Source organism: Schistosoma haematobium, chromosome 1, assembly GCF_000699445.3.
Source record: "Schistosoma haematobium chromosome 1, whole genome shotgun sequence".
NCBI classification, from domain to species: domain Eukaryota; kingdom Metazoa; phylum Platyhelminthes; class Trematoda; order Strigeidida; family Schistosomatidae; genus Schistosoma; species Schistosoma haematobium.
This window is the reverse complement of record NC_067196.1, coordinates 44,443,515-44,468,695: the sequence shown is the minus strand read 5'-3', so window position 1 is coordinate 44,468,695 and position 25,181 is coordinate 44,443,515. Positions and strand designations below refer to the sequence as shown.

General features: G+C 34.3%; 1 protein-coding gene across 2 annotated transcripts in view; it reads left to right on the top strand.

Annotated features, from left to right (window-relative positions):
• The window catches only part of PIK3C2A_1 (Phosphatidylinositol 4-phosphate 3-kinase C2 domain-containing subunit alpha), an 88,458-nt gene that overhangs the window by 30,689 nt on the left and 32,588 nt on the right, over positions 1 to 25,181 (top strand). Inside the window, exons 10-19 of one of the 2 annotated variants that reach the window (XM_051218327.1) lie at positions 5,800 to 6,001; positions 8,172 to 8,464; positions 11,904 to 11,990; positions 15,344 to 15,510; positions 15,711 to 15,793; positions 16,720 to 17,352; positions 18,649 to 18,802; positions 20,825 to 20,922; positions 22,380 to 22,537; positions 24,703 to 25,037. In XM_051218327.1, coding sequence (XP_051074179.1) covers positions 5,800 to 6,001; positions 8,172 to 8,464; positions 11,904 to 11,990; positions 15,344 to 15,510; positions 15,711 to 15,793; positions 16,720 to 17,352; positions 18,649 to 18,802; positions 20,825 to 20,922; positions 22,380 to 22,537; positions 24,703 to 25,037 — 2,210 coding nt within the window. Of the gene's footprint in view, positions 1 to 5,799; positions 6,002 to 8,171; positions 8,465 to 11,903; positions 11,991 to 15,343; positions 15,511 to 15,710; positions 15,794 to 16,719; positions 17,353 to 18,648; positions 18,803 to 20,824; positions 25,038 to 25,181 lie in introns of both variants that reach the window. The other variant, XM_051218326.1, reaches the window with a different exon arrangement.

Genomic DNA, 25,181 nt, shown 5'->3' with positions numbered 1-25,181 from the left:
ATCCACTACTGCTACACTAGTTGTCTTCATCTGCATTTGTTGGTGTGTATGGGATAGAAGGGCCGGGTCATCTGCGAAGTCCAAATCGTCTAGTCGCATCCAACCTGTCCATTGTATTCCGTGATTTCTCTCAGATGTCAAAGTCTTCATAATCCAGTCGACCACCAGAAGAAAGAGAAAGAGGGAGAGTTTGCAGCCTTGTCTGACTCCAGTCCTCACTTGGAATGCATCTGTCAGTTTTCCTCCATGCACGACATCGTACTGTAGTCCGTCAAGTGATTTCCGGATGATGTTGACGATCTTCTCATGTACTCATCATAGTGTCGAAGAAGTTTCCATAATGTTCTTCTATCCACACTGTCAAATGCTTTCTCATAATCAAGGAAGTTGATGTATAGTGACGAGTTTCACTCAACTGATTGTTCAGCGATGATCCGTAGTGAGGCGATTTTGTCTGTTCACGACCGATTCTTACAGAATCCAGCTAGTTGATCCCGATGCTGGTCGTCTACTGAGTCTTTCACTTGTTATTCCTTACAAATCTTCATGTATAGAAATTGGTGTATGTTTGAAATTACCTCTGTATCTGACGTCACAGCTTCAGCTGCTTCGGTTTGGGCACCCGGCCAGTATCACAGCCCACACACAAATATGATGAAATGTCGATATTTATGGAAAATACTTGTCTTGCTTCGATTAACAATCAAACGACTCACATTATTATTATTATTGTTACTATTATTATTATTATTTTTTACGTCATTTATTCACTCTCTTTTATTCCCACTCTGTGTATCCTTATTTTTCGACTGATACAGCAGCTTGCTTATGGTGGTTCTCGAGTCACTGCCCGGTTAAAAATTGTATGCTGCCACCAAATACGAATACTGAGGCAGTTTTTCTGAAACCACGTGCACCATTCAAACTAGCTGCCTTCAACGTTCGCACACTTATGCAGGTCGGACAACAGATAGGGCTGGCTATATCTTTGGAAAGTCTTAATATCGACGTTTGCTGTCTAGCCGAGACCCGTATTCAAGACTCTGGTGAAGTACTACAGATTCGCTCTCCATCTGTCGCTTTGAAAAGCTTGTTTTACGTGCGCTTATCCGGGGATCCTGTGGCATCTTCGTCTGGTCTTGCTGGCGTTGGTGTCACACTAAGCGCTAGAGCTGAGGCAGCACTAATCGATTGGATTCCCATTAACAGTCGGTTGTGTGCTGTTAGATTAGAGAGTTCCATCAAAGTGAGAAGGAATTGACATGAGAAACGATATCTTTTCGTCATCTCCGCCTATGCTCCGACAGATTGCAGCCCGGATGCAATCAAGGATGAGTTTTATCACCAGTTATCTGTTCTTCTCCAGAAAGTGCGTTCGACACCTATTGTAGTACTAGCAGGAGACCTGAATGCTCATGACTGGCGTCTAGGCGCAGAAGAGAGTCGTTTAGGTGGCCGATGGGGACTTGTTAGTCGCAGGACAGACAGCGGGGACCGTCTACTGCAACTGTGCACAGACCACAACCAAGTTCCTGGCTAACACTAACTTTCGGCACAGTCATCGCCGATGTACCACCTGGCGTCCTCCATCTGCATCTCAAGGCAGGACACAGATTAATCACATCGTGATCAGCTACCGCTGGCGTGGTTGTGTACAAGACTGCCGCTTCTTCTAGAGTACCTATCTGGACTCTGATCATGCCTTGGTCTACGTCAATCTTACCTTACTTTTCAGTTTACAACGAAGTGACCGCCACCAACGGATTGATGTTAGCAAGCTGGTTGCAACTTCTGTTGCTATTAAGTATCGAACCGAGCTAGTTTCTAGGCTAGCTACCATTCCACCGAAAAGTGTAGATGAGCATAGGTTGTAATTGCATGACGCCATGAAAATGGTGGGTACAGTCAGTTGTGGGTTCGCGAAACGTCCTGCTTATAAGCGCTGGGTTTCTTCAGGTTTCTTACAACTCAATGAAGCCCGTCGGTCTACTCCGGGTGACCGTGAGTTTGACCACAAACGAAGGATGTTACGTAATGAAATTGGACAAAGCTTGCGTAAGGACCGAGAAGCCTGATGGTCGGAGCGTGCTAATGAGCTGGAAGCAGCAGCTACATCTGGTAACTACCGGAAGCTCTTTCTGGCTAAGGAACTGACAACGTTGTTTAAAAAGGTCTGGGAGCTAGAGAGTGTACCAACGTCATGGAATGAGTCGATAGTTTCCCCTATCTTTAAAAAAGGGTTCACGTCGTTCCTGTAACAACTATCGGGGGATAAGTCTACTTCCGATTGCGTCCAAGCTGTTGGCTCCCGTCACACTTTGTAGGTTGTTCAAAACCCGAGAAAGATTGACTCGCGAGGAGCAGGCTGGTCTTCGTTCTGGTCGAGGATGTATTGATCATATCTTCACCCTTCGCAAAATGTTAGAACACCGTCATAATTTTCAAAGGCCAACAATCGTAGTGTTTCTTGACATCAGGGCTGCCTTCGATTTGTTGGATAGGACTGTTCTCTGGAATTGTCTCTATTGAAGAAGGGTGTGCCTGAGAAGTTTATTAACATCTTAAAGGCTCTATGTACAAACACCTCAGGCAGAGTGAGGGCATACAACCACTTTTCTCCATTGTTCCATCCGAGCAGTGCTGTTAAGCAGGGTTGCTCAATCTCTCCATTCCTCTTCAACTTTGCCATCGATGACATTCTGGAAACAGCTCCGATGAATGTAAGTAATGGTGGTGTGGATCTGTTGCCTGGAGAAAGACTTCTCGACCTTGAGTATGCAGATGATATTGTCTTACTGTGCGATAATGCCCAAGGCATGCAATCCGCACTTAATTAGTTGGCAATCAGTGTCCGTTGGTATGGTATGTGCTTTTCGCCTTCGAAGTGCAAAGTACTTCTACAAGACTGGCAGGATTCTAATCCTGTACTCTCCCTCGATGGTGAGCAGATAGAAGTAGTCGAGAAGTTCGTGTATCTGTGTAGCTGCATAAGTGCTGGTGGTGGCGTGATTGATGAAATCAATGCACGTATAGTGAAAGGCAGAGTGGCTTATGCCAATCTGGGCCATCTTTGGCGCCTTCGTGATGTTAGTCTGGCTGTAAAATGTCGGATCTACAACGCGTCGGTGAGAGCAGTTCTGCTCTAATCTTGTGAGAACTGACCTGCCCGAGTTGAGGACGTTAGACGACTCTCTGTGTTCGATCATCGTTGTCTCCGAAGGATTGCTGACATCCAGTGTCAACACCATATTAGTAATGCAGAAGATCAGCATCGTGTGTCCGGGCGCAGAGACGGCAATGCAATTGGTGTCACCATCTTGAAACAGCGACTTCGGTGGCTTGGACATGTTTTACGAATGTCGTCCCAGAGAATTCCACGTCGTGCATTATTTGCCGACTCTGGGACTGGTTGGAAAAAGCGGAGAGGTGGTCAGTGTATGACATGGTGGTGGGGTATGAAAGAAAGCTGCAAGGGGCTGGCTTGTGTTGGTCCTTCACGACTCCCTTGCTGGGGTCCTAGAGATGGTGCAACACAGTGGCTAGAGACGTTATCATATATGACTCAGAATAGGAGCCAGTGGCGATCGTGCTGTAACCTTCTTTTACTTTCTTCATAAAAAGCAGTTGTATCTTTCTTAACTGAAATATTTCTTCTGATTGTACCTTTCCGTTTCCCCCATTATTATTATTATTATTATTATTATTATTATTATTATTATTATTATTACACCACCTTACACTAATCTGTTCGTTATTGTTCTTTTTTTACGCTCCTTACCTTCTTTTTTTTCTCTTCGAACTCTCATTGTTTTGTGTGGCGCTTATATATTTGGTGCCCTCTTGTACCAATATTTATGTGTTCAAATAATAAATAAACAAAAATCTTGAAATGATTGCGTTTTTCAGTATCTTAAAGGAAGGCCGTGTTGAACATTTGTAATGTTGTTTGTCCAGTTATCCAATGTTTCATTAGCTTCAGTTTCATCTTGGACACAACAAGGTGGTGATCTGAAGCTATGTCAACTCCTCTCCTGGTTCTCACACTTTCCACTGACCTTGTGAATATTTTACTGATTCAAATATGATCGATCTGGTTGTGTGTGGTGTGATTTGGATAGACCCATGTAGCTTTGTGCATGCGTTTATGTGGGAATATTGTGCCGCTTATAACCAATTTGTTGAATGCACATAGGTGTGCAAATCTGTCACCACGTGACAAAACTACCTATCAGAATATCGACTTCTATGACTTTGTCCCTGAACCAACCAATAGGAAGACAACCAGCACTAGTATCCTTGATTCACTGCTAAGTCCTTAGTGGCCCTCGTTACGGTAGCTTATCTCTCTGCCTTACCTGTTGAGTCCAGAGCACAGTAATCAGCCTTCACTACGTGAATACTATACTTCAAGCATACTCAGGTTATATGCAGAAATGCACGACCACATCACACCATAAAATGAATAATAACAATTATACATGATCATTTCAAAACGTGGCTATGATTGAAGAAGTTTATGAATAATAAAACTGGCAACAAACTAAGAATAGCATTTCATGCAACTGTAGTCAATGGGTTAATCAAAAACATATGATGAAAGGAATATAAGTATAAATGATCTAGGTACTTAATATATATATATATATATATATATATCAATAGATAGATAGATAGATATAGATATAAATATACTTTATTGGTGCCGTACATTAGTTATTACTATATGAGTTATGTCCATGGAATATCAATATTTCGGTCTTGGTCTCAATCGCCATCACTAATTAATTTAATCTCCGAATTGCGTACTTTGTTTATTTGTGCTTCATTTGTGTCCTGATAATTTTTGTCTCTTACATCACTAAATTAATTGGTTTCTCAGCCAATATATTTTAATTGTGATGAGCCTTTATCACAGCAAGAAAGTTTCTTTGATCACTTTTTGTGAATAATCCATTCATGAGTTTGAAAAATAGATTGTGTTTAACTTGGATTTGTTATGATTCAGTTTTCCTATTTTATGTGGAAATAAACAACCAGAAAGACGAGATTAAAAGAAGCATGTTGTGCGCATTCAGTGTAAATTACTTTGTTCAATTATCTGTTCATATAGACAAGAAGAACTTTTTCCAAGCAATGGTTTCGCCTTTGTAATCGAGATAACAACTGTCTAAATTGCGGGTGTGCTATGCTTGAGGAAGTTACAATATCATCTTGGACCGGGAAACGGAACGAAATTCAGGAACACAACAACAGGACAAGTTAAGCTATCTCAATGCCTTCCAGCCTTACTAACTAGAAAGAGGGTATCAGATTCAGCCTGGAAAAATACATATTTCGGAAGCACGAACGAAAAAACACACTTCTTGCGTTGTATACAGCGTAATGCCCTTGGAAAGCATCACAAAATGGCTTACTAAAAGAGGAAACGAACCAATGACATTTCAGGTCCTTCCAGGTGGAAAATACAAATCGAAGGTAAAAGTGTGTTCTTTTGGCGCGGAAATCAGAAGTTCAAATTTCTATAATAGAACTACAAAATGGGACGTTTGTTAAGTAATTTTTAGAGCTGTAACATCCTCAACAAGTTGATTACACCAATTTTATTGGCGATTTATAATTCTTTGATTTCATCAAGGTTTCAACTACACCAAAACTCAGTTTACGAATCGTTATCTGCAACTGGCTAGTGTGGGAGTAAATTTATGTCTGTGTGTATGTTATTTTAACTGATTGAATTGTCTTACCGAGTGTTTTAAACTTCCCGTCAGTAAATTATGAACTATATTTCTCTTTCCATAGCTGAACAGAAAAAAGAAGTGAAAAGTTCCATCGATTGTTTAGATGCTATAGTCGTTGGGCTTATCGCTATACACAATCCTCCACCACGTAAAACAATTGGAGCCTATAATTCAAATGTAATCAGTAACAATACAACTGTTAATTCATCTTTATCTAGTTCATCATCTCCTAATCAAACCAATCCTAATACATCGTCAACAAGGTAAATTATTTTCACACAAATTAATCAACTTCTTCAGTTTATATTGAGTAGGTTATCGTCAGAGTTTAACTGTTTCTACTTCTTTATAATTTAAACTTATGTGCATAAAAATCGATTTTTCGTCATTGTGTTGACTTTATTAATCATGTGTTATTTATTTAATCGTTAAACTTTTTATGTGTACAAAGGTGCAGTAATTATTAACATACCGCCATATCAACCTAAGATAAATTGTTTTCTAAATATGAACTTTATTTTAAAAAGAAAAAAAAAACCCAATTTATTATGTGCATATTCTCTTACATTGTTTCGAGCTACACTCTAGATATAATTGTACTAGTTATAATATTCGGATCTCCAAACTAACGTAGATTATGCTCATCAGTTGTTCATTTGTTGAAAGGTAGAAAGCTTTTTCAACTAGTTTCAGTGATGAGTATATTTGGCAGTTACGACAATGGTCACAAACAAGATTTAATCCTCTCAGACGTTTTAGATGACATGTTAATTCATTTAATAATTTGCCCATCTTGAAGTAAATCTGACTGTTTGATCACTTTTAAAGATACAGTTTCACGTATTGTATTTCAAATCTTCAAATATATGCTATCAGAGTGAAATTCGTTTTTGAAGTTGATATATTTAGCTTTGATAACAGTGGTCATTAGCCTAAAAAGATAACAGTGCATCAACTCAATCCTATCATCATAATTGTTTTATTAAAGAGAATTTTAATATTTATCTTTTAAGATTGTTATTTTATTTGCTTGTTCATTTTAATGACGTTTAACCAATTCAATATTGATTATAGTCTTTTGTTTTGATACTACTGAATTATGTAATTAGGTAACATTATTAGAGCAAATTTACTGTTGGAAAAAAATTAGTAATCTATCAAGATTATTTAAAATTATGTCGTCTAGTTTACAGTAATCATAAAGTTCCCTCTTAATCGAATATTTTCAGTTGACTAATGTGAATGTTTTGAACTGAAATTGCGTGATGTTAGTTTACGGTGCATTTTACGCGGAGTGTATAAAGATCTTTACACTTAAAGATTAGGATTTTTTCAGGTTAAAATCACTTTTATCAATAAAGAAATGGTAAACTGAGAAAGCAGTAGATGAAATTTTTATGAGAAGGTTGACAAGATTTTCTAATATTAATTGACTAACTGTATTCAGTTCAGCTGTAAAAACTGAATACCTTTTATAGTTGATCAAATAGTCTGATATTTATTCACACTATCAATCAAAGTGACGGTGATCATTTCTCAGTTTGTCAATTAATTCCAGAGTTATACGACTTTCGAATTCACATCAACGATAAGTTCGTTTCACGAAAAAAAAATTGCGTAAACCGATGATATTTCAACTTGTAGCTGGATAATGGTATCTATTTACTCCTAGATTGTCAAGCATAGTATCTAAAGAGGGTTGAATCTAAGAAATATGTGTTCATTCTTTATGAAATGGTGATAAAGTTTCTGAATATGTTAATATAAATGTTCATAGTATCACATCAAAATTTGAAAGGCGTTAGATAGTTGTGGTGCATACACTCCTGATAAATATCGTTCAGATTACTTCGAAAGTACTATTGAGTTTACTTGGTTTTTTGTTTTCTCATGACAAATTGATTGAAATCCAACGTTCGTTTCTACCCCTATGAGTTTTCATGACGTGTCTTGGAACTAGTAATTTGTTCCGAATTTGTTTCATATGACATTCATTCCTCTAATTTTCATCTTATTAATTCCCTATCGTTGTATTAATGCGACTTATAGCTAGTTCTTTCGATGCATGCGTGCATAAGACTCTAATTCGTATGTGACTGACTCACTACATTTGTGTTTTTGGATTATTTTGTAAATTTTTATCAATTCAATCAATAATAAGCAATGTCGTAACGATGCTGTGTATTTAACATCGATTCAACATAATTTTTTTTAGCCAGATGTAATGACATGAGCACAATAAATCATCTGATGAATAATTTCGATACCGTAGAATTTATTTGTCCGACTATAACTTTTATTAAAAGACACTTATTCAGATAGTTCTCTGTCTATTTGAAAGCTGATTGTTTATCTTTTTTACAATAAAATCCTATTGTCTGTTTGACAAGTCTCAGTTGTTGAATTTACTTTTCTAATATCCATATTTTCCAGAACAGATGGCTATTATTGTGTACGTCTTGGTTTAGTGTACGCTGGACGACCACTAAGCAAGGTATATCCCAGTGCATTGACTACTCATCATGACAATATAAATGATAATCATTATAGATCATCACCTTATAAAAATCACGCGAAGGAGATTTCTTGGACTAGCAATCATTTATCACGTGACAGTCAAAATAAATGCACTAGAGATTATTTCATCAGTGATCCTGGTCGTTATCAGACAATTCAATCCGGTTTTCCTAAAGTTTTACAATTTGACCAGTGGTTTAAATTTCCAAGTATGTTTAACTTTTGAAGCATAATTCTATGACCGTTTTTTTAAGAAAACCAGATACGAGATCCAATCTTAAATTTCTTTGACACTACAAGTATTGTTTAGCATAGTGGAGAAATTTGAGACATTTGAGTACTCTCCTTAAAACTTGCAGATTTCCAGTCAAACACAAGTGTATATCAATACTATCCATTTGATACTTGACGGGGGGTTAACTCACTTCCGTGAGATATGTTATCAGGTGTGGAATCTAGGTCAACGGAACAGTGATTTCCTAGGTTATAACACTGCATTTCTAACCAATAGATTGTACATGTAAATAATTCTCATTGATCACATTTCTCGCTGGTCTAATGTACCAAACTGTTTCAATAAATATCATACTTTTTGTTTACCGAAGAATTGACCATGTGTAAAAACTTTTACGTAAAACTCTGTAAGTAAGTGAATGTATCGATTTCATTCCAATTTCTCACATAATCATAAAATCTGTATAGAAAACAAAATAAGTGTATAGATTATAATTATAATTAATTAACTATAATTATGATTATAATTATAACTAATAAGTGAGATACTGATAATTCAATTACGAAGTCAAGATGTCGATGGTGATATTATTTACGATATCTTTATGAACTATCTGTTAAACTGACCCTTACCTAACTGGTTTACTAAAATATACTGTCTTTGACCTTTCAAATATTACAATGACTCATTTAATCACATTCACTTCACACCAAAGATTTTACTCACTGTAAAATAAGCTGGTCATTATATTAAATAATTTCAGTTTTTTTAAAAATATAATTTGACAGTTATCAACTTTTAGAAGTTAGAAAGCATGTTTTTTCCAAGTTAACATATAGTATGGTATGGTAAGTTAAGAGTATGTAGCTGAAATCATGTCCTAAAAATGAAAATGAAAATCATTCAATGTACAATCGGATTACAAGTCAACCTGGATCATAATTGGCTTTTTAACAATAATAATAATAATAATAATAATAATTTTATTCAGTATTATATATTTTGCGATTTAAAACCTCTTCGGAAAATACTCAAGAACAAAAATATTAGAGCGAACGATCGTCTTTGATAACTTCTTTGTCAAGCTCTACAATTATAAACCCAAAATCTTTATTATTATTTGAATTGGTTCGTGTTTTAAACTGAAAATGACAACTTTCAGGTAAATTGAGTCTTAAATATTACAAATTACTGACAAAACAATATGACATTATTAGTAATATGAAGAAAGGTTCATACATAAAAAGGTAAGAAAAATTATGTCTTAAGGTGCAAATAAATGGGTTGAAATCGTATGTAGAAAAATTAATACAAAATAGGAATTGTTGTATCATAGTTATGATGATAGCGATAATGATTGTAATTATTGTAGTAATGATATAAAGAATAATTATTAATTACAATATCATGTAAAGTAGACAAGATGAATGTATAATTAAGAATAAGGTAAATGTCTTAGAATGGAGCGAAATCAGAGCTAAGAATGAATTTACCCTAATGTAAGCCAAGTTAACTCATTAATACTTTTGGATTTATAGCTGTAGAGTCTGATGAAAATGTTACTGAAAGCGATTGTTCACTCTAATACTCTTTGTTGTAGTACGCTTAGTACAACATAAAATTCTTAAAGTGTAGTATTTCAAAAAACTCCCTTCACTCTTCGTAGACCTCACAAGATGTATATCTATTCATTAAAAAAAATTAGGTAAATTTTTGTAAGAAAATAAGTACCTTTACAACACTAAATAATCTACATTTTTAAAAGCATTGATTTTTGTTTTGATCAGCCTTTTAAACCTGTTCGTCATATTGTTTTTATGCTAGATACAATATAATGGAACTTTTGTACTTTCATTTGCGTACATCGATTCTAGTGTGTTTGCGTCTTGTTATTTGAAGAATAATAATGCTAAGAACACATAGCCTCTTCAGATAACGTCAAAGGAAAAACTTTCGTATTAACACAACATGCGAAGGCTAGAAGAATTCTAAAACAATGCTTACACCAAGATGAATAATGTGTGATATAGTTTTTATGACAGTCTCTAAAATTAGAAAGTTATACAGTTCCAACAGCGTTTAGTTATATTTCATCCATGATTTCGTTATTCTGCCTCACTGTACACTGTTTTGCGCAGTATTTATACATAGGTGATCTAGGCGAGATCTTTTTTTTATTTAAATTAATCAAATCGATACTAGTGGTTTGTTTTCATGATCTAAATTCACTTTATACTTTCACTATTCAACAGCTATTTTACGGAAATTTTTACGTCTATCATTTTTAATGATTTTTTGTATCCAATCATATGTGTACTTCACCTGACTCATTAGTCCATTTATTTATAAAACTACGCGCATATATATATATATATATATATATATATATATATATATATATATCTCATAATCAGTTTAACTGTACCCTGTCTATAATGCAATGTGTTCATCATGCGAGTTTGTTTATTTGTTATTAATAATCGTAACTGTATTTTCTTTGAAAAGAGTTCATATTAATAGTGAAATGTTATGCTATCTGTTCATAACTATTTCGCTAAAATTTCATTCAAATCTTCCTTGGTGTTTTCATTGTGAATTTTTATTCCTTCATCAAATACATATACTAGTTTTGATGTGTGTTTCAAGTTAAATTACAAAATCCAGTATTGACAATCGATTGAATGACATGACATGAACGATTTAGCTGTACATTATTGGCTAGTAACGAACGTTAGTTTTATATCTGAAACATAAGTTCTGTTCTTCAGCTCTGAGATAATCACTCAGAAGATATTTTTAATCATGAAACATTATCAGATTTTAAAAAAAATATTTACAGCCAAATAGTACTTCTGTTTCGTCATAACCGGAAACTTTTCAATAATAGTTCCTACTTGGAAACTTAAACGAAATCAATTTTTACACCGTTTTTCATAAAGGTTCTGTAATTTCTAGACAACGTTGTCAGTATCCAAGAGTCTACATATTGAATTGTAATCAATCAATGGAATAACTCAATCCCCAACAGATGTTATTGATAGTTAAAAATGTGATCCAGTATCTTCCTAACATTAGAATAGTATGAATCTCTATTTTTTTTTACAATTGTTTATATAATCAAAAACTGACTCATAATACGGTTTCGGCAATGTTTTCAAATGTAAGAATTCCAGTATTTGCTGATTGATACACAATTACAGCTTAAATAATTGTTAAGGTGTTAATGGTATTTATTGTAGACAGTTGTCTTTTTCTTTACTAGCAATTAAAATATTCTTGATTAAACCTAATTTATTTTTTATTAATAATCGGCGTCTAAATATTGTTTGATTATGGACAAATATATATAATACATGAACAATATTATTTATTTTCACTACTTATGCAATTCTTTTTATTGTCCATTTGTATAGGTTTCACTATTAGTCAACTTCCACGAGAAGCAATGTTAGCTATTAGTTTATTTTGGTGTAAGAAATTGAATACGGACAATTCTGATGGTTAGTTGATATGATGAGATATGAACTAATAAATACGATTTGCACGTTTATATTTTATATTCACTTGAAATTTTTCATCATGCATTTGCGAAACTACGTATAATGGTTTGTGAAACCAATGGTTTAGGGATTATCATGAGATCTGGGAAATGTAAATAGAATTCCTGGTTATGTTATAGTTGCTGCAGTGTCACAAACTGGGAAGAAGCACAGCCCTTTTTGATATGAATTCTACTTTATTGTCACCACTTAATGAGGTAACTGATTGTTGGTGATGATCCAGAAAACCCGAAAAAGCCACAAAAAAAGGACTGAAAACACTGAGAAGCATCTTATCCAATCAGCATTTGCTAGAACTTTTGCCAGAAACGTCTAAAAAGTGAAAAGTCACATGTCGAGTTGATGATCACCAATACTTTTACTATGTTTAGTAGCGTTCAAGAAGTCTCTGGAAACCCAAGGCCATTTAAAATACTATAAAAACCCTAGACTTTCTGTACATAAATGAGTCTTTAGAATATAACGTTTCTTCCATATTTCGCGCCTTTTCTTTCGTGTTCAAATCACTGAGTAGTTCTAGCCTGGGGGTTTCTAGAAGAGTTTAGGAACCGTATCTAGCGTTCAAGTAGAAGACTTGCCACTGATTCATTGAGTACACTAATGATGAGTCTGTTTTATGTTTCATAACATCGATGACTTTCACTTCATCTTGTTATGTTCATACAAATTGTCCTAACGTGATCAGCGCAATTAGAAAACGAGGAGTTGCCGATTTCCCCTGATTATTTTAAATAAATACTAAAGCCTTATATTTTTCTTACAAAATGACCAGATGAATAATAACATAATCAATCGTCTGTTTTATTTGGACGTCATATTATGTCCGCCCAGTCAGTCAGTCAGCAACAACGAAGAACTTCGCACGTACGTACGTACATCAATTCGAGTTGCTATACCACATTAGCACAGAGATATAATTGTTAATTCAAATCCCATAGTGGTAGAGGTAGTAAAAGTATGAACTGTAATCGGAGAGATTAGGGTTTGAAGATGTTATTCAAGGAGTATAATCCAGTGAAATAAATTTGGAAAGAGGAAAAAAGGGACATGAAGAATTCAGAATATTATAACTTTGGAGAACACAAAGAGTAGATTCACCCGTGTCATTGCAAACGATTTCGAGTTGTCATTTAAGGTCTCTAATCATCGGTTGCTATCATCTCGTGGATCCCAACCAGGTAGTCTACACCTACGATCATGACTCAGTCCACTTGTCAGTGACTCCATAGATTTGTGCCACGTATTGGTCTGGCCGCCCCTAGCTTTCTTCCAACCCACTCCTACACCAGAAAACATCGCACGTCGGGGCAGTTGGTGGTTGGGCATACGTAACACGTGTCCCAGCCATCTCAACTGATGAAGTAGTGAAACGTCATCAGTTGATTTACCATCCTTACCTAATAGCGTTTCCTAACAACTGCATTATTTACTCGGTGGTCCCAGGATATACGAGCAATGTTTCGAAGACACCTATGATCGAATACTAGTAACCTACCAATGTCCTCCATACTTACTGGCCATGTTTCACGGCCATAAAGTAGGACGGAACGAACTGCCACATAGTAAACACGTCTTTTGGTTGATAGACGGATATCTCGATTACGCCATAAATGACGCAAGTTGGTAAAAGCTAGTCGAGCCTTCTGTATCCGTGCTGACATTTCGTCACACACCAGACTACAAGGGCTGATGAGACTTCCAAGGTAAATGAAGCGATCGACACACTCAATTACTTCACTCCCTATCATTAGTTCGGATGTCGATGCAACCCAATCCTGAAACGCTATTTTGCATTTCTTGGGAGAGAATCGCATTCCGAACATGCTTGCATTGTTGCTTAGATTGGTCAGAAGACTCTGCATTTTGTCAGCGTCTTCACCAAATAAAACTATGTCATCTGCATATTCTAGTTCAACAAGTAAACCTCCCGGTAGAAGTTCAACCCCTGGAAATTTAGATGAGGAGAGTGTTATCTCTAAAAGTACGTCGACCACAAAGTTGAACAAGAATGGAGAGAGTGGACAGCCCTGACGAACACCACTCGAGTTAATCAATTCTGATGACAGTTCGGCATAAGCTCTCACTCGGCCAATTGTGTTTGAGTAGAGAGTCTGTATAAGGTTAATGTACTTCGTTGGTACTCCTTTCAGTGAGAAACAGTCAGTCAGTGACAAACACTGCCATAGAACCTCTCGATCAACAGAGTCAAATGCCGCCTCAAGGTCGAGAAATACTACGATTGTGGGGCGTCTGAACGTGTGTCTATGTTCTAGAGCCTGACGTAGTGTGAATATATGGTCTATACAACCACGTCCAGGTCGAAAACCAGTCTGGTTTCCTCTAGTCTGTTCTTCACGAGCTTTATTCGGGCGTCGAAGTATTATTGAATCTAAAATTTTAGACACTATATTAGTCAAACTGATTCCTCTGTGATTGTCACAAGAGGACTTTTGTTCTTTCTTATAGACTGGCACAATCAGTGATTGAGACCAGTCAGATGGGATTACGTCCAGTTCCCAAATTCTACCCAAGACCTCAGTTAATCTCACTGTTAATACTGGACCGCTATCCTTAAAAATTTCCGGCCAGTACTGATCGCACGTTGATTAAATTCGTAAATGATATTCAAATTACAATTAATTGAATGAATGTTCACGGTGAGGTGTAAGGATTTTATTTTCGTGTTGCATGGTGTTGAGGTGGTATGGTAACTCGAACTGATGTACGTACGTACGAAGTTCCACGTTGTTACTGACTGACTGACTGAGGATTAACTCTGTTTACCAGCGTCGTAATAGTAGGTCGAAATAACTTCAAATAGCTTTATATTTTCCGCTTGTGTTTCCTTAGTTGATGTCTGTCTATGGCGAGTTAGTTTTCAGATTGATTTGTTCCTCTCAATGCTCATGAATTATTTGGTTTCAGTGGTTTGCGCTCATAAAACGGTGTGTAACTTTTTCTCCTATATTATAATTGTTTTAATGAAATATATTAGTGATGACTGGTAGTAGTCTGTAAATCACATGCTAAATACTTGTTTGGTCCATACAAATACCCACAGAATTTTAAATTATTTCAAAGCTATAGTATGAATCTGATGTTTTGTTCAAGTGTTATGATTTCAAAGATTTAGTATAATTCTTTAGTAAACGATTTCCTAGGATTTTGTTAAAGACTCTGTAACAATTAGGTAAAAAGTATCTCTTGTGCAACTGACATATACCTTTACAGGTTGATATGTTTTCCAGTTGAATGTTATTATTATATAGAAAACTAATTAAACTCTATTACAGTTGACGGGACGTTAATCGGTTGGGTGAATTTACCTTTATTCGATATAAATGGTCGATTAAAGCAAAACACAATGATTGTTGGTCTTTGGCCACCATCTGAATTAATGCATGAATATCGGCCTACATGGTCCCAATCAAATAGTTCACCAGGATGTCCAGTTGTACAGGTAAGATGCTTTCAGTGTTGTTTTATTTTTACTTAGTGCATCAATTCTTATTTCATTAACTCAGGAATCTGTGCTTGAGTAGCATATTACATGCAATCAACTTTGTTTACCTTGAAGCTGTATTTTAATGATCTACTATCAAATTGTAAATAATGTATATAATTGTATTTCTTTGCTTATTTATTATTATTTGATTGTAGCTTTGTTTTCCTGAATATCAATATGAAATTGAATTCCCAGTCATTATCCAATCAGAAAGTGAATTGGAGAACTCTAATGAAATGTAAGTCTTGTTCATGTGTATCTTGATCAATCTATTTTCACGTTAGTGGATTACATTTATCCCTATAACTCTACTGACTAAATGAAGATAAGTGATATTCATTTAGTAAAATTAATATCTATAAAAGTGTACTTTCTTTCAATATATAACAAAAATCATCCTATTATATTCGAAATTTATATTTTATATTCGTCCATGTATTATAGACTTCTTTCTTATTATACTTTTGAGACTATTACTTTACAACTGTAAAATCTCACTTTCAACTATTTACATAACATAAATTTAAATACTTTTGGATAAATATGTAGATATTTTCTTTTCTTTTAATTCATTCTTACTGTTATAGATCTCTAATATTTGTCAAATATTATTGTCTGAGTTCAGAACAGTGTTTAACTAGCTCATGTTAGTCTACTTCAATAGATAGATGCTTCGAAAAAGGACACTTTCTGTGTAAATTACAACATTCAGCATACTTTTCTTTATAGTCTGAATGATGTGTTGATGTAATTTTGGATAATTGTTTCGTCATAGTCTGTAACTTATCAGTATTGCTTATTCAATATATCACATCAAAGCTGAACGGTAGTAACTTAGGTTTTGTGTTAAGTGTAACATCTTGGAATCCAGTGGTTCACAATGTTATCAATATCATTTAAACTGTAATTTGTACGTTTTGTATCTAGTTTTTTTTTTGGTGTTGCGTATTGTTGTAAGAAGAGCTATTAGGTGCTCTTAGGTTTTAAAAATTGCGTCCAAGCCATGTGCCAAAATGCTATATGGTGATATTAATTTCATTCGTGTTTTGAAAAGTATTTTCCTACATGTTTATAAAACAAATAACGTTAAAATGTGAAATACACATGTTATAATTCTTATGAAATCATATATGAAGTAGTTTTTTTCTTTTTTTCATTTCGCAGACAAGTTTCATCGTTTCATTCACTTTGTTCCAATGCAAAACAGTCGATAAATGAAGCTAAATCTGCTATTTTCATGCAAATATTAAATCCAGAATTATCATTTAAATCTGTTGATGGATGTTTAATGGCTTATAGTGCAGCATCATCATCAGTGCATCTATCTAAACGACAAGAACGTGTCCCAATCCCTGTCTTACATTTAGCTGTACTCAGTTCTATGAATTCATCTTTTAGTCAGTACAACGGAAATGTGATTGGGAATAGTAGTTGTAACAGTGGTATCAGCGGTAGTGGTAGTGGATCAAGTGGCCATCTTGGCAACAACTCTAATTCCAGTAATAATAATAATAATCATAATAATAATAACACTAATAGTTGTAATAGTAGTAACAATAGTATTTGTAATAATTTAACAACATGTAATATCAATTCAGTCGCTTGTTATCTACCATGTCCACCTGCAATCGCTATTGAAGTTTTATGGAATTTACGTTATTCTATGTGTGATGTACCTGATGCTATGATTGCATTTGTTATCAGTTGTCTAGTTAGTTGGCCACAAGCAACAAGACAGAATTTAAAAAGTTATACAGATAAATGGTGTTGGCAAAAATTACTGAAAGAAATATACAGGTGATTGGAGTTTGGTTTATTGCTTTTTATGTATATGAACTTTTCAGTGTTTAATTTACTGAATGTTAGGGTGTACAAAACTTATCGTAATGGTTAATATGTAACAATAAGGTTTGTACTGCCTAGTAGTCATGTGAACCATACTTTTTCTAGAAATCGACTATTAATATATATTCGATTCTTGGTCGATACATTACCACTCACTTTGATATGGATATATCAAACCTGGGAATCTTTGATTCAATTTATACTTGTCAGTGGGCTATGTTTTGTTAATTATTTACCTGTGCATTTTTACTTTCGTTGAGGTATTCTCAAAAGCAGTTGTTTATTTTCACTTTGGATAATCGGTATTAAGAAGTTCTCAGATTGGTAATCTGAATTTGTTGTAACTTAATAATTATCGACTACGGACTCGACGTTAAGCCAAATTTCTTTTGTGTCTAGCGGTTTATAAAGGTACTTATCTGGTCATCTTAAAGCTAGTTACATACCGTTCAAAATATGATTCGTAATATAGCGGTCGGACTACCAAAACCTTCAATCGATAAATTATCATATTCTACAACTAAATATTGCATTTTTCTCTCATAATGAACAGTTAATCAATGAAATGTGGCTAGTTTTTCTTCCGATTAGCGTGCAATTTAGTCAAAATTTATTGGATTGTCAACCTGCCTATACGACTGCGAGGGTCTGAATTATTTTTAGTGCTTGTAGTCACAATTTTATTTCTTATCATTATCAACTTGTAACTCTGTTTTTCTCCTCATGAGAAAACCTTATGCATAAAGAGAACCATCAAAAATTGGAAAAAAATGTATATCGCCATACAATTCCAGTAAATACCCCATAGGTAACTTAGTTCCCACCATATTAACCCACCTGACTTGATATCTCTCTTCGTAAGTCGAAATACGTTTTTAGCAGTTAAACGTTGATTATGGCTGATTGATACAAACTTGACTATAATGTCCATATTCGTTTCAATCATCCAGCAGTACATTTAATTTTTGTATAACTTACGTACATAACTGCTTATGCTTCATCAAGCTTTACTTCTCCAATCTTTGCCTCATTTAAGTCCATAAGGACTGGGAGATTAGATCTAACAATTAGTGTTCCGATCACCTTGTTTAAATTTTTTTGAATACCTTAGTAAGTCGAATCACCTTCTTGACTAGTGTACTGAATCGCTATTTGAAGGTATTCATTTCATTTCCTTGCTACGCAACGACGAATTATAATTCATTGTAAAACTGATATTTTATTCAAGTTAATATTGTTTTACTTCAGTCTTTTAGCAGTCACTCCAGTACCTTATCCTGGTCTCATTCTACGTCTACTTTCATCGGATGTTGCAGATCAAGGTATACGTCATTGGGCTACTAGAGCATTGTCATTACTGTCATCAGATAATCTTCTTTTATATCTTCCTCAAATAATTGAGGTACTTTTAATTGTGCTCTATTTTATTGTACTATGTGTCTTTGCGATAACGTTCATCTTTATTTTATTTACAAATACCCAACTCCTATGGTCATTTATTTGTTTGATGGTCTATGTTGTATGCTAGAATGCTCTGTATCAATTTCAAAATTGTTAATAACTAGTACACTTTTTACGTTTTTTTTATTCGAAAGGTAATCATTCTTTATGAAAATTACAAAATTTACTATGGTGAATATTGATATTCATTTAGAATACAACTTATTCCTGCAATAGCTAGGTTGTCAGTTGATATAAATTGCAATAGTTGGATGTACTTACGATGTAGATGAGTGCGACCGGTGTCACCTATACCGATCGGCTAACTTCAATGTGGTCAAGTTAAACAGCCCTAGGGATACATTTTCACTGGATGTCGAATTCGTCTAGACTCACGATAAATTATTGTTTAACGTTTCATATGTAGTGACTTATTAATCAGATTATCTAGTATTCTTCCCCCAATATTAATAAGAAATCCGAATGGTATCACACATGGAAATCTAGGAATATCCTCTTTTTCTTATTTAAAGTTAAGAATATTCTAGTTGAGTCGACATAAATCAACCGTTCATTCAACTAAGAATGTTTGTATGGTTTACATTATATAGTTATAGTAATTTACTATTCGATTGTTCAATAACGAAATGTAGGGTTGGGTTGTAACAAAAAAGTTTTTATTTATCACTATAATACCTAACTATCATTGTGTTCCAATGAATGTTTGTTTTGCCATGAGGGTTTTAGGGTTTGTTAAATTTTAATATTTTTCATCATGTCTTGATCTTAATTAATCAACCTTTGAAAATCAAGAAGCACTAGACAACGTTCTCTTCTTAGTCTGGGACTCAGCATGACGCATCAATGACTTCCCCCCGGTATCAATCCTAGGACATTCAGTTCGCATAGTGAACACTTAACTTTCAAATCTTTAAACTGACAATGATTTTCATGTTTAATTTTTATTAATTTTTGATGATTCTCAAACATCTTTCAGTCTTTTTAGTTTGCATCTGCCTCATGACCGACACAATTGTACTTTAATGATCACAACTTCTCTACAGAACTCCAGAATTAGCTTTTGAAGTTCGCTAACTATGTGCACATGATTCTCAACTGTTGTCGAGATAAGATCGGTCAGTGATGTAACTTACAAAAGTGTTTGTTTATTCTCACCTTTTGTACGTTCGTCTTATTACCAAACTTTAGGATTGTGGAAGTCAAATCAATTAAGTTATTTGTCAAAGTTACGTGTTCCTAAGCTTTCACGTTTCCTTAAAATAAAAAGTGCTATCAGAGACCATGAAAAGGTGCACTGAATGTCATGGCGATCGAAATAAGAACAACTGTCAAGGTAAAAACATCGATATATCAGCTCAGTTAGTCTGTCTGACTGATTAAGTCTTTGGGTTGTTTGAAATCACTCCATAAGTATGATTATATTTATTTTTTATTTAGGTGCTAAAGATTGAATAAGAGGTTTTTCAGATGTGTTTGCACTAAACTTGTGTACTTTGGTCTAAATTGTTAAAGTACAAATTCCAATACCTGAAATTGGTACTATGTACCGTTACTAGTATGTCATATGCTTCTGTTTAACACTTCACCTTGTGCTGTTAAAATTCATGGTCTTGAGCGCTGTTTAAGACTCTGAAGTTTGTAATATAATTCCTTTGTCATTGATTCATTCTTTTCAGACATTTTATTGAACTTCAGCCTAGTTATGTGTCGCTCTCATCGATCTTGCTGGGTGTATAGAGTATTTCAGATCCAAACAAATTATGATTACAATTATCCTTTATAAAATACTTCTGTACTTTACATTTCATGCTATTTATCAACTACATAGACTGTACTTATTAGTTTTTCAATTGAAGTTATAATTTTTATGTATTAAATTGTGGCCTTATTTTTTGTCCATGTTTGATTTTTGATGTCTTCTTCAAAATAATTTCCGTATCCTTCCAATTTTTTTTCCTTTTAGGCTGTAAACCATGATTTATACCTTGATTATTCTGGTTTAGTAAGTTTACTCTTATATAGAGCTGCATTTTCAATGCGATTCGCCAATTCTTTATATTGGTAAGTTATGAATAATAAGAACTAATAAATTATTACGTTATGTAAACTGTATGGTGGATATGTTGTACACTGATGACAAATTGACGAACCCCATCGATACAGTTACAACGAATCGTGATTAAGCCAAGTATAATGCTTAAATTGTGAATTTTTTAGATTGTCCAAGAATTTAAGTTATCGGTTTTACCGAACGAATTCATTAAATGATAGGATTAAGTTACAAGTTAAGAATAAAGTACACAACGAAAGTGTATTCTTTTTAAGCATCTCTGAATATAAACTAGATTCAGTCAACAGTTATATCGCAGATTTTCTCATAATAACTAAACATTGTCAATACTAGTTAAAATACTCATTTTGAATTGGTTAACTAACTGGTCATCTACAATTCCTTGAAACATTTTAAAATCAGAGAAAACTTGGAAGTACTTTGACTAATTAACATTTTCGTAAAAATTCTAAAAAAACCTTTAGGAAGTGATTGATTTTAGTTTCGAAATTTGACTGTACAGTTACCAAATATCTCAATGACTTTAATATCATTGATGGAAGCCACTAGAAAACCAGGATCTTCTAAAACCATACATATACATCTATTTTCTGTACATCAACTAACTTGTCAACTACAACTTTTTTCATATCTTCTATTTTCTGTTTTCCGTCGGGTTTTCGAGAATCAAGAAAGGTTTAGTCTAGGAAGGGGCTAATGTGTCCGTTCCTAACGCTCTCGGTGCATGTGACGGAATAAGCAGAAGCAGTCATACTTTTCATATTTATATCTATAAGTCATAGTAAATGCTCTAAGTGTTTCAATATTTCTTTACCTATCCATATTTTGCCTTATGTATTATGAAATATTTGAGCAATAATAATAATGTATATACTGAAAGGTATTCACAAATTTTTTGCCGGTTTTATAGCCACAGTCTTAACGATATAACAAAACATTTATGCATTGAGTAGGTGTTAATTACGGTATTTATCACGCCATTATTCAGATAATATATCAAAATATGTACAGTCACTTAATTACTATTGATTAAGAGGTCATACAGCGTTGGCTATTCATATGAATCAGTAGATAGCATTTGTAGGCGGACAATTAATTAAAGCTTTTCATTTGCATTAATTATACCCGGAATTCGGATACAGTCATTAAGATGCTTGTATCTTGATGAATTACTATTATACTATTTCTACTATTAGATCAGGTTCGTCTCTAATGAATTGGTGATTCAGAATGACGGAGGCGAAACGAAGAATATCAACAAGATCAGTCTACGTGTTTATCTATTTATGTAACATGAAGGGGTTCACCTATTCATTATTATTTTTATGTTGTTGTTTTGTAAGTCGGTTAAAACTTATTTTTGAGAATTTTTTTCATTTTCACGACGGAATACTAGTTATTTGTTGGTCTTATTTACACTGACATGGAATTCCTTTTAATGTTTAAGGTATCTTTATCCAATGCTACATCATCCTCAACCATTATCTGAATGGAAATTACAACGTTTTCGTTTTATTCAAGCCGCTCTATATTGGAATGCAAATTCTAGACTTCATGCTATGTGGAAACGTCAAGAGGAAATGATTAATCATTTGTCTGTAACTGGTAAATATTTATACTTGACCGTTTTTCATAATTTTACTCCTCGGATTGCTTTTATTACATATTGTCTATGACCAAATATTCTGTTATTTTCTTATCTTAGTTTGATAATGATGATAATCGTAATAAGAAGTAGACTTCCAGCAATTCATCGCTTCGCATTATCTTCACATTTTCCTGACCAATAAATGAATATATGATTTAAACAAATATTGTGTTATTGTAGGCTTCTACATTTTAGTGTATATTGTCATGTCTTTATTTTTTGATAATATGATACGCATTACTGAAAATAGTATGTGATTTCAACAGTATGTTTATTTAAATAACTGTCCATCATGATCAATTAATCTTCATGCCTTCCAGGACTGAATTAGTGATCAAAATCGTTGATTGACATTGAAGGTGTAGTTTCTCATGTACTCTAATTGCTAGAAATGTTATTGAACACTTATTGTAATATTTATATTCAGTGTAAACGCGGTATTATGAAGATTACATAAATATATAGATATATGTAGAAAGATATGTAAGTGTGGAAGTTAGTCTATTAAGTTTTCCAATAAAACAAAAATCCTAGAGTTTGCGAGGAAAATAGTTATTTTGCTGTCATTAACACTACTAATGAAGCACATGTTTTGATAACTGTAGTGGGTTAAATTTTTGTCCAATTGACCAACTCTTATTCTACTCCTCATGCAGCTCTTCTAGGGCTACTGTCGGTCACAAACCCGGTTAAAGGTGGAGAGTTGGGCGTGGAGTCTGCAACCCCATCTTATAGAAAATAATCTTCCTAAAAAACACTAACCAGAATAAACAACTTAAATCATATAAAATCTGTCTTCAACTCTGTCCTCAGAGTTGAAGGAAGTATTATGATGTCTCATGATGAAAACTGATATTCTTCTGGAGTCACGAGGCTGATGCCCCTTCTGACAACCAGAGCAACAATTAATATAGGTATATGGAATGTCCGGGCAATGCGGGAGACTTGGAGGACCAGCCAAATATATGGAAATGAGCAGATACAACTTGGCACTACTCGAAATCAGCGAGGTTCATTGTAGTCTAAGATAGAAAAGGATAGATTCAGGAGAGATGCTGCTGTATTCTTGTCACGGAGAAGAAAATGCTCCACACACTCATGGATTTGATCTAATGCTGTCCAAAGAAGCAAGTAAAGCACTTATGGGTTGGGAATCTCATGGATCTGGGGCCATCAAACATCATTCAATAGAAAGAAGGTGGGATCTTAACTTTGAATCTTCAAAAAAGGAAGGGGAGGTGCTATGATGGAAAGAAAAGTCAAAATTCGATTGACTTACTAATTATGAGTTTTGTTCAACATTACTTCCGTTCTGATTCAATGTGATGATCATTCCGTGTAGTATTTGTTTTATTTTTCTCGTATGATATTTTATTCCGTATAATATACGATATTCTTGTATTCAATTGACATGAACCATGCTCTATATGTAATTTGTTATAACTGAGTATTTTTATAAATATGATTTCATCCTAATTTTTAATCAAAGTGTGTGTACGATCAATACATAAATAAGTGTATTTTCGACTAGGGTCGTCGTCGTGTTTTGGGGTTAATAAATCTTCACTTAGACCAGTCTTTGTGTTCTTACTTTTGCGTCGTGGGAGTTGCAGAGGTCCCTTGTTTCGAGTATAAGTGATAAGAGTTTCCGACACAACAATCAGCGACAACCAGATATAACAAGTGGCATTCAACTGACAAGTTTTAACAATTGGCGACGGGGATGGGATAAAAAATTCTGAACCCTCAATTTTTAAATGAGCGAATCAAGGTCAGGCTGTAATTGGACAAAATTCAGTGTAATTATTTCGAGCAATCAGCGTACGGGGTTCTCGCCGGTGTCCTTGAACGACATTGATTGTTAATTTGAAGACTGAGGGTTCAGAATTTTTTATCCCATGGAAAAAGCTGCAAGAAAAGGAAATATGGAACAACTATATGACACGACGAAGAAACTAACAGCCTATGGTCCTCCGTGAGGTGTAATCGGCCTAAGTGAGTATTCTATGAAACTATTAGTTGGTTAATTGAATTTCGTGTAGAATGTTTGCTGTTTTATTAAGAATTCATTCATTTTTGTGTTTTTTCTTTATGCCTTCCCCTGTGTATCTTTGGCAACCAGCAACAAAAGTTAAACAGGCTCGACCAAACGCTTCAGTTCGTGAAAATATTCTTTATACGCATCTGAAACGGTTTATGTCTGAACTTTCTAAAAGCTACCATGATATATCGTCATCATCATCGCACATTGAAACAACAGATAAAAACATTTCAATGTTACGATCCAATTCTTGGGCAGATGATCAGTTGATCAGTGATTTCTCCAAACTAGATTCAGAATGGTCAAGAAACAAATCTGCCGATAATATTCTAAGTGAATATCAACTATCTCAATATGATCTTGGTTTGAGAATGCCATATAACCCTGGACTAATAACTCATAGACTTGACATTACTGTAAGTCATATTGTTCAATCCTTATTTTATATCCTTTGTTCGGCAGATTTATTATAAACATAATATTATGACATTTCAGCGTTAGATGATGATATATTTCATTTTTCTTTCCGACTGTTTCATAACTTTCGTCAGTGTTCCAGT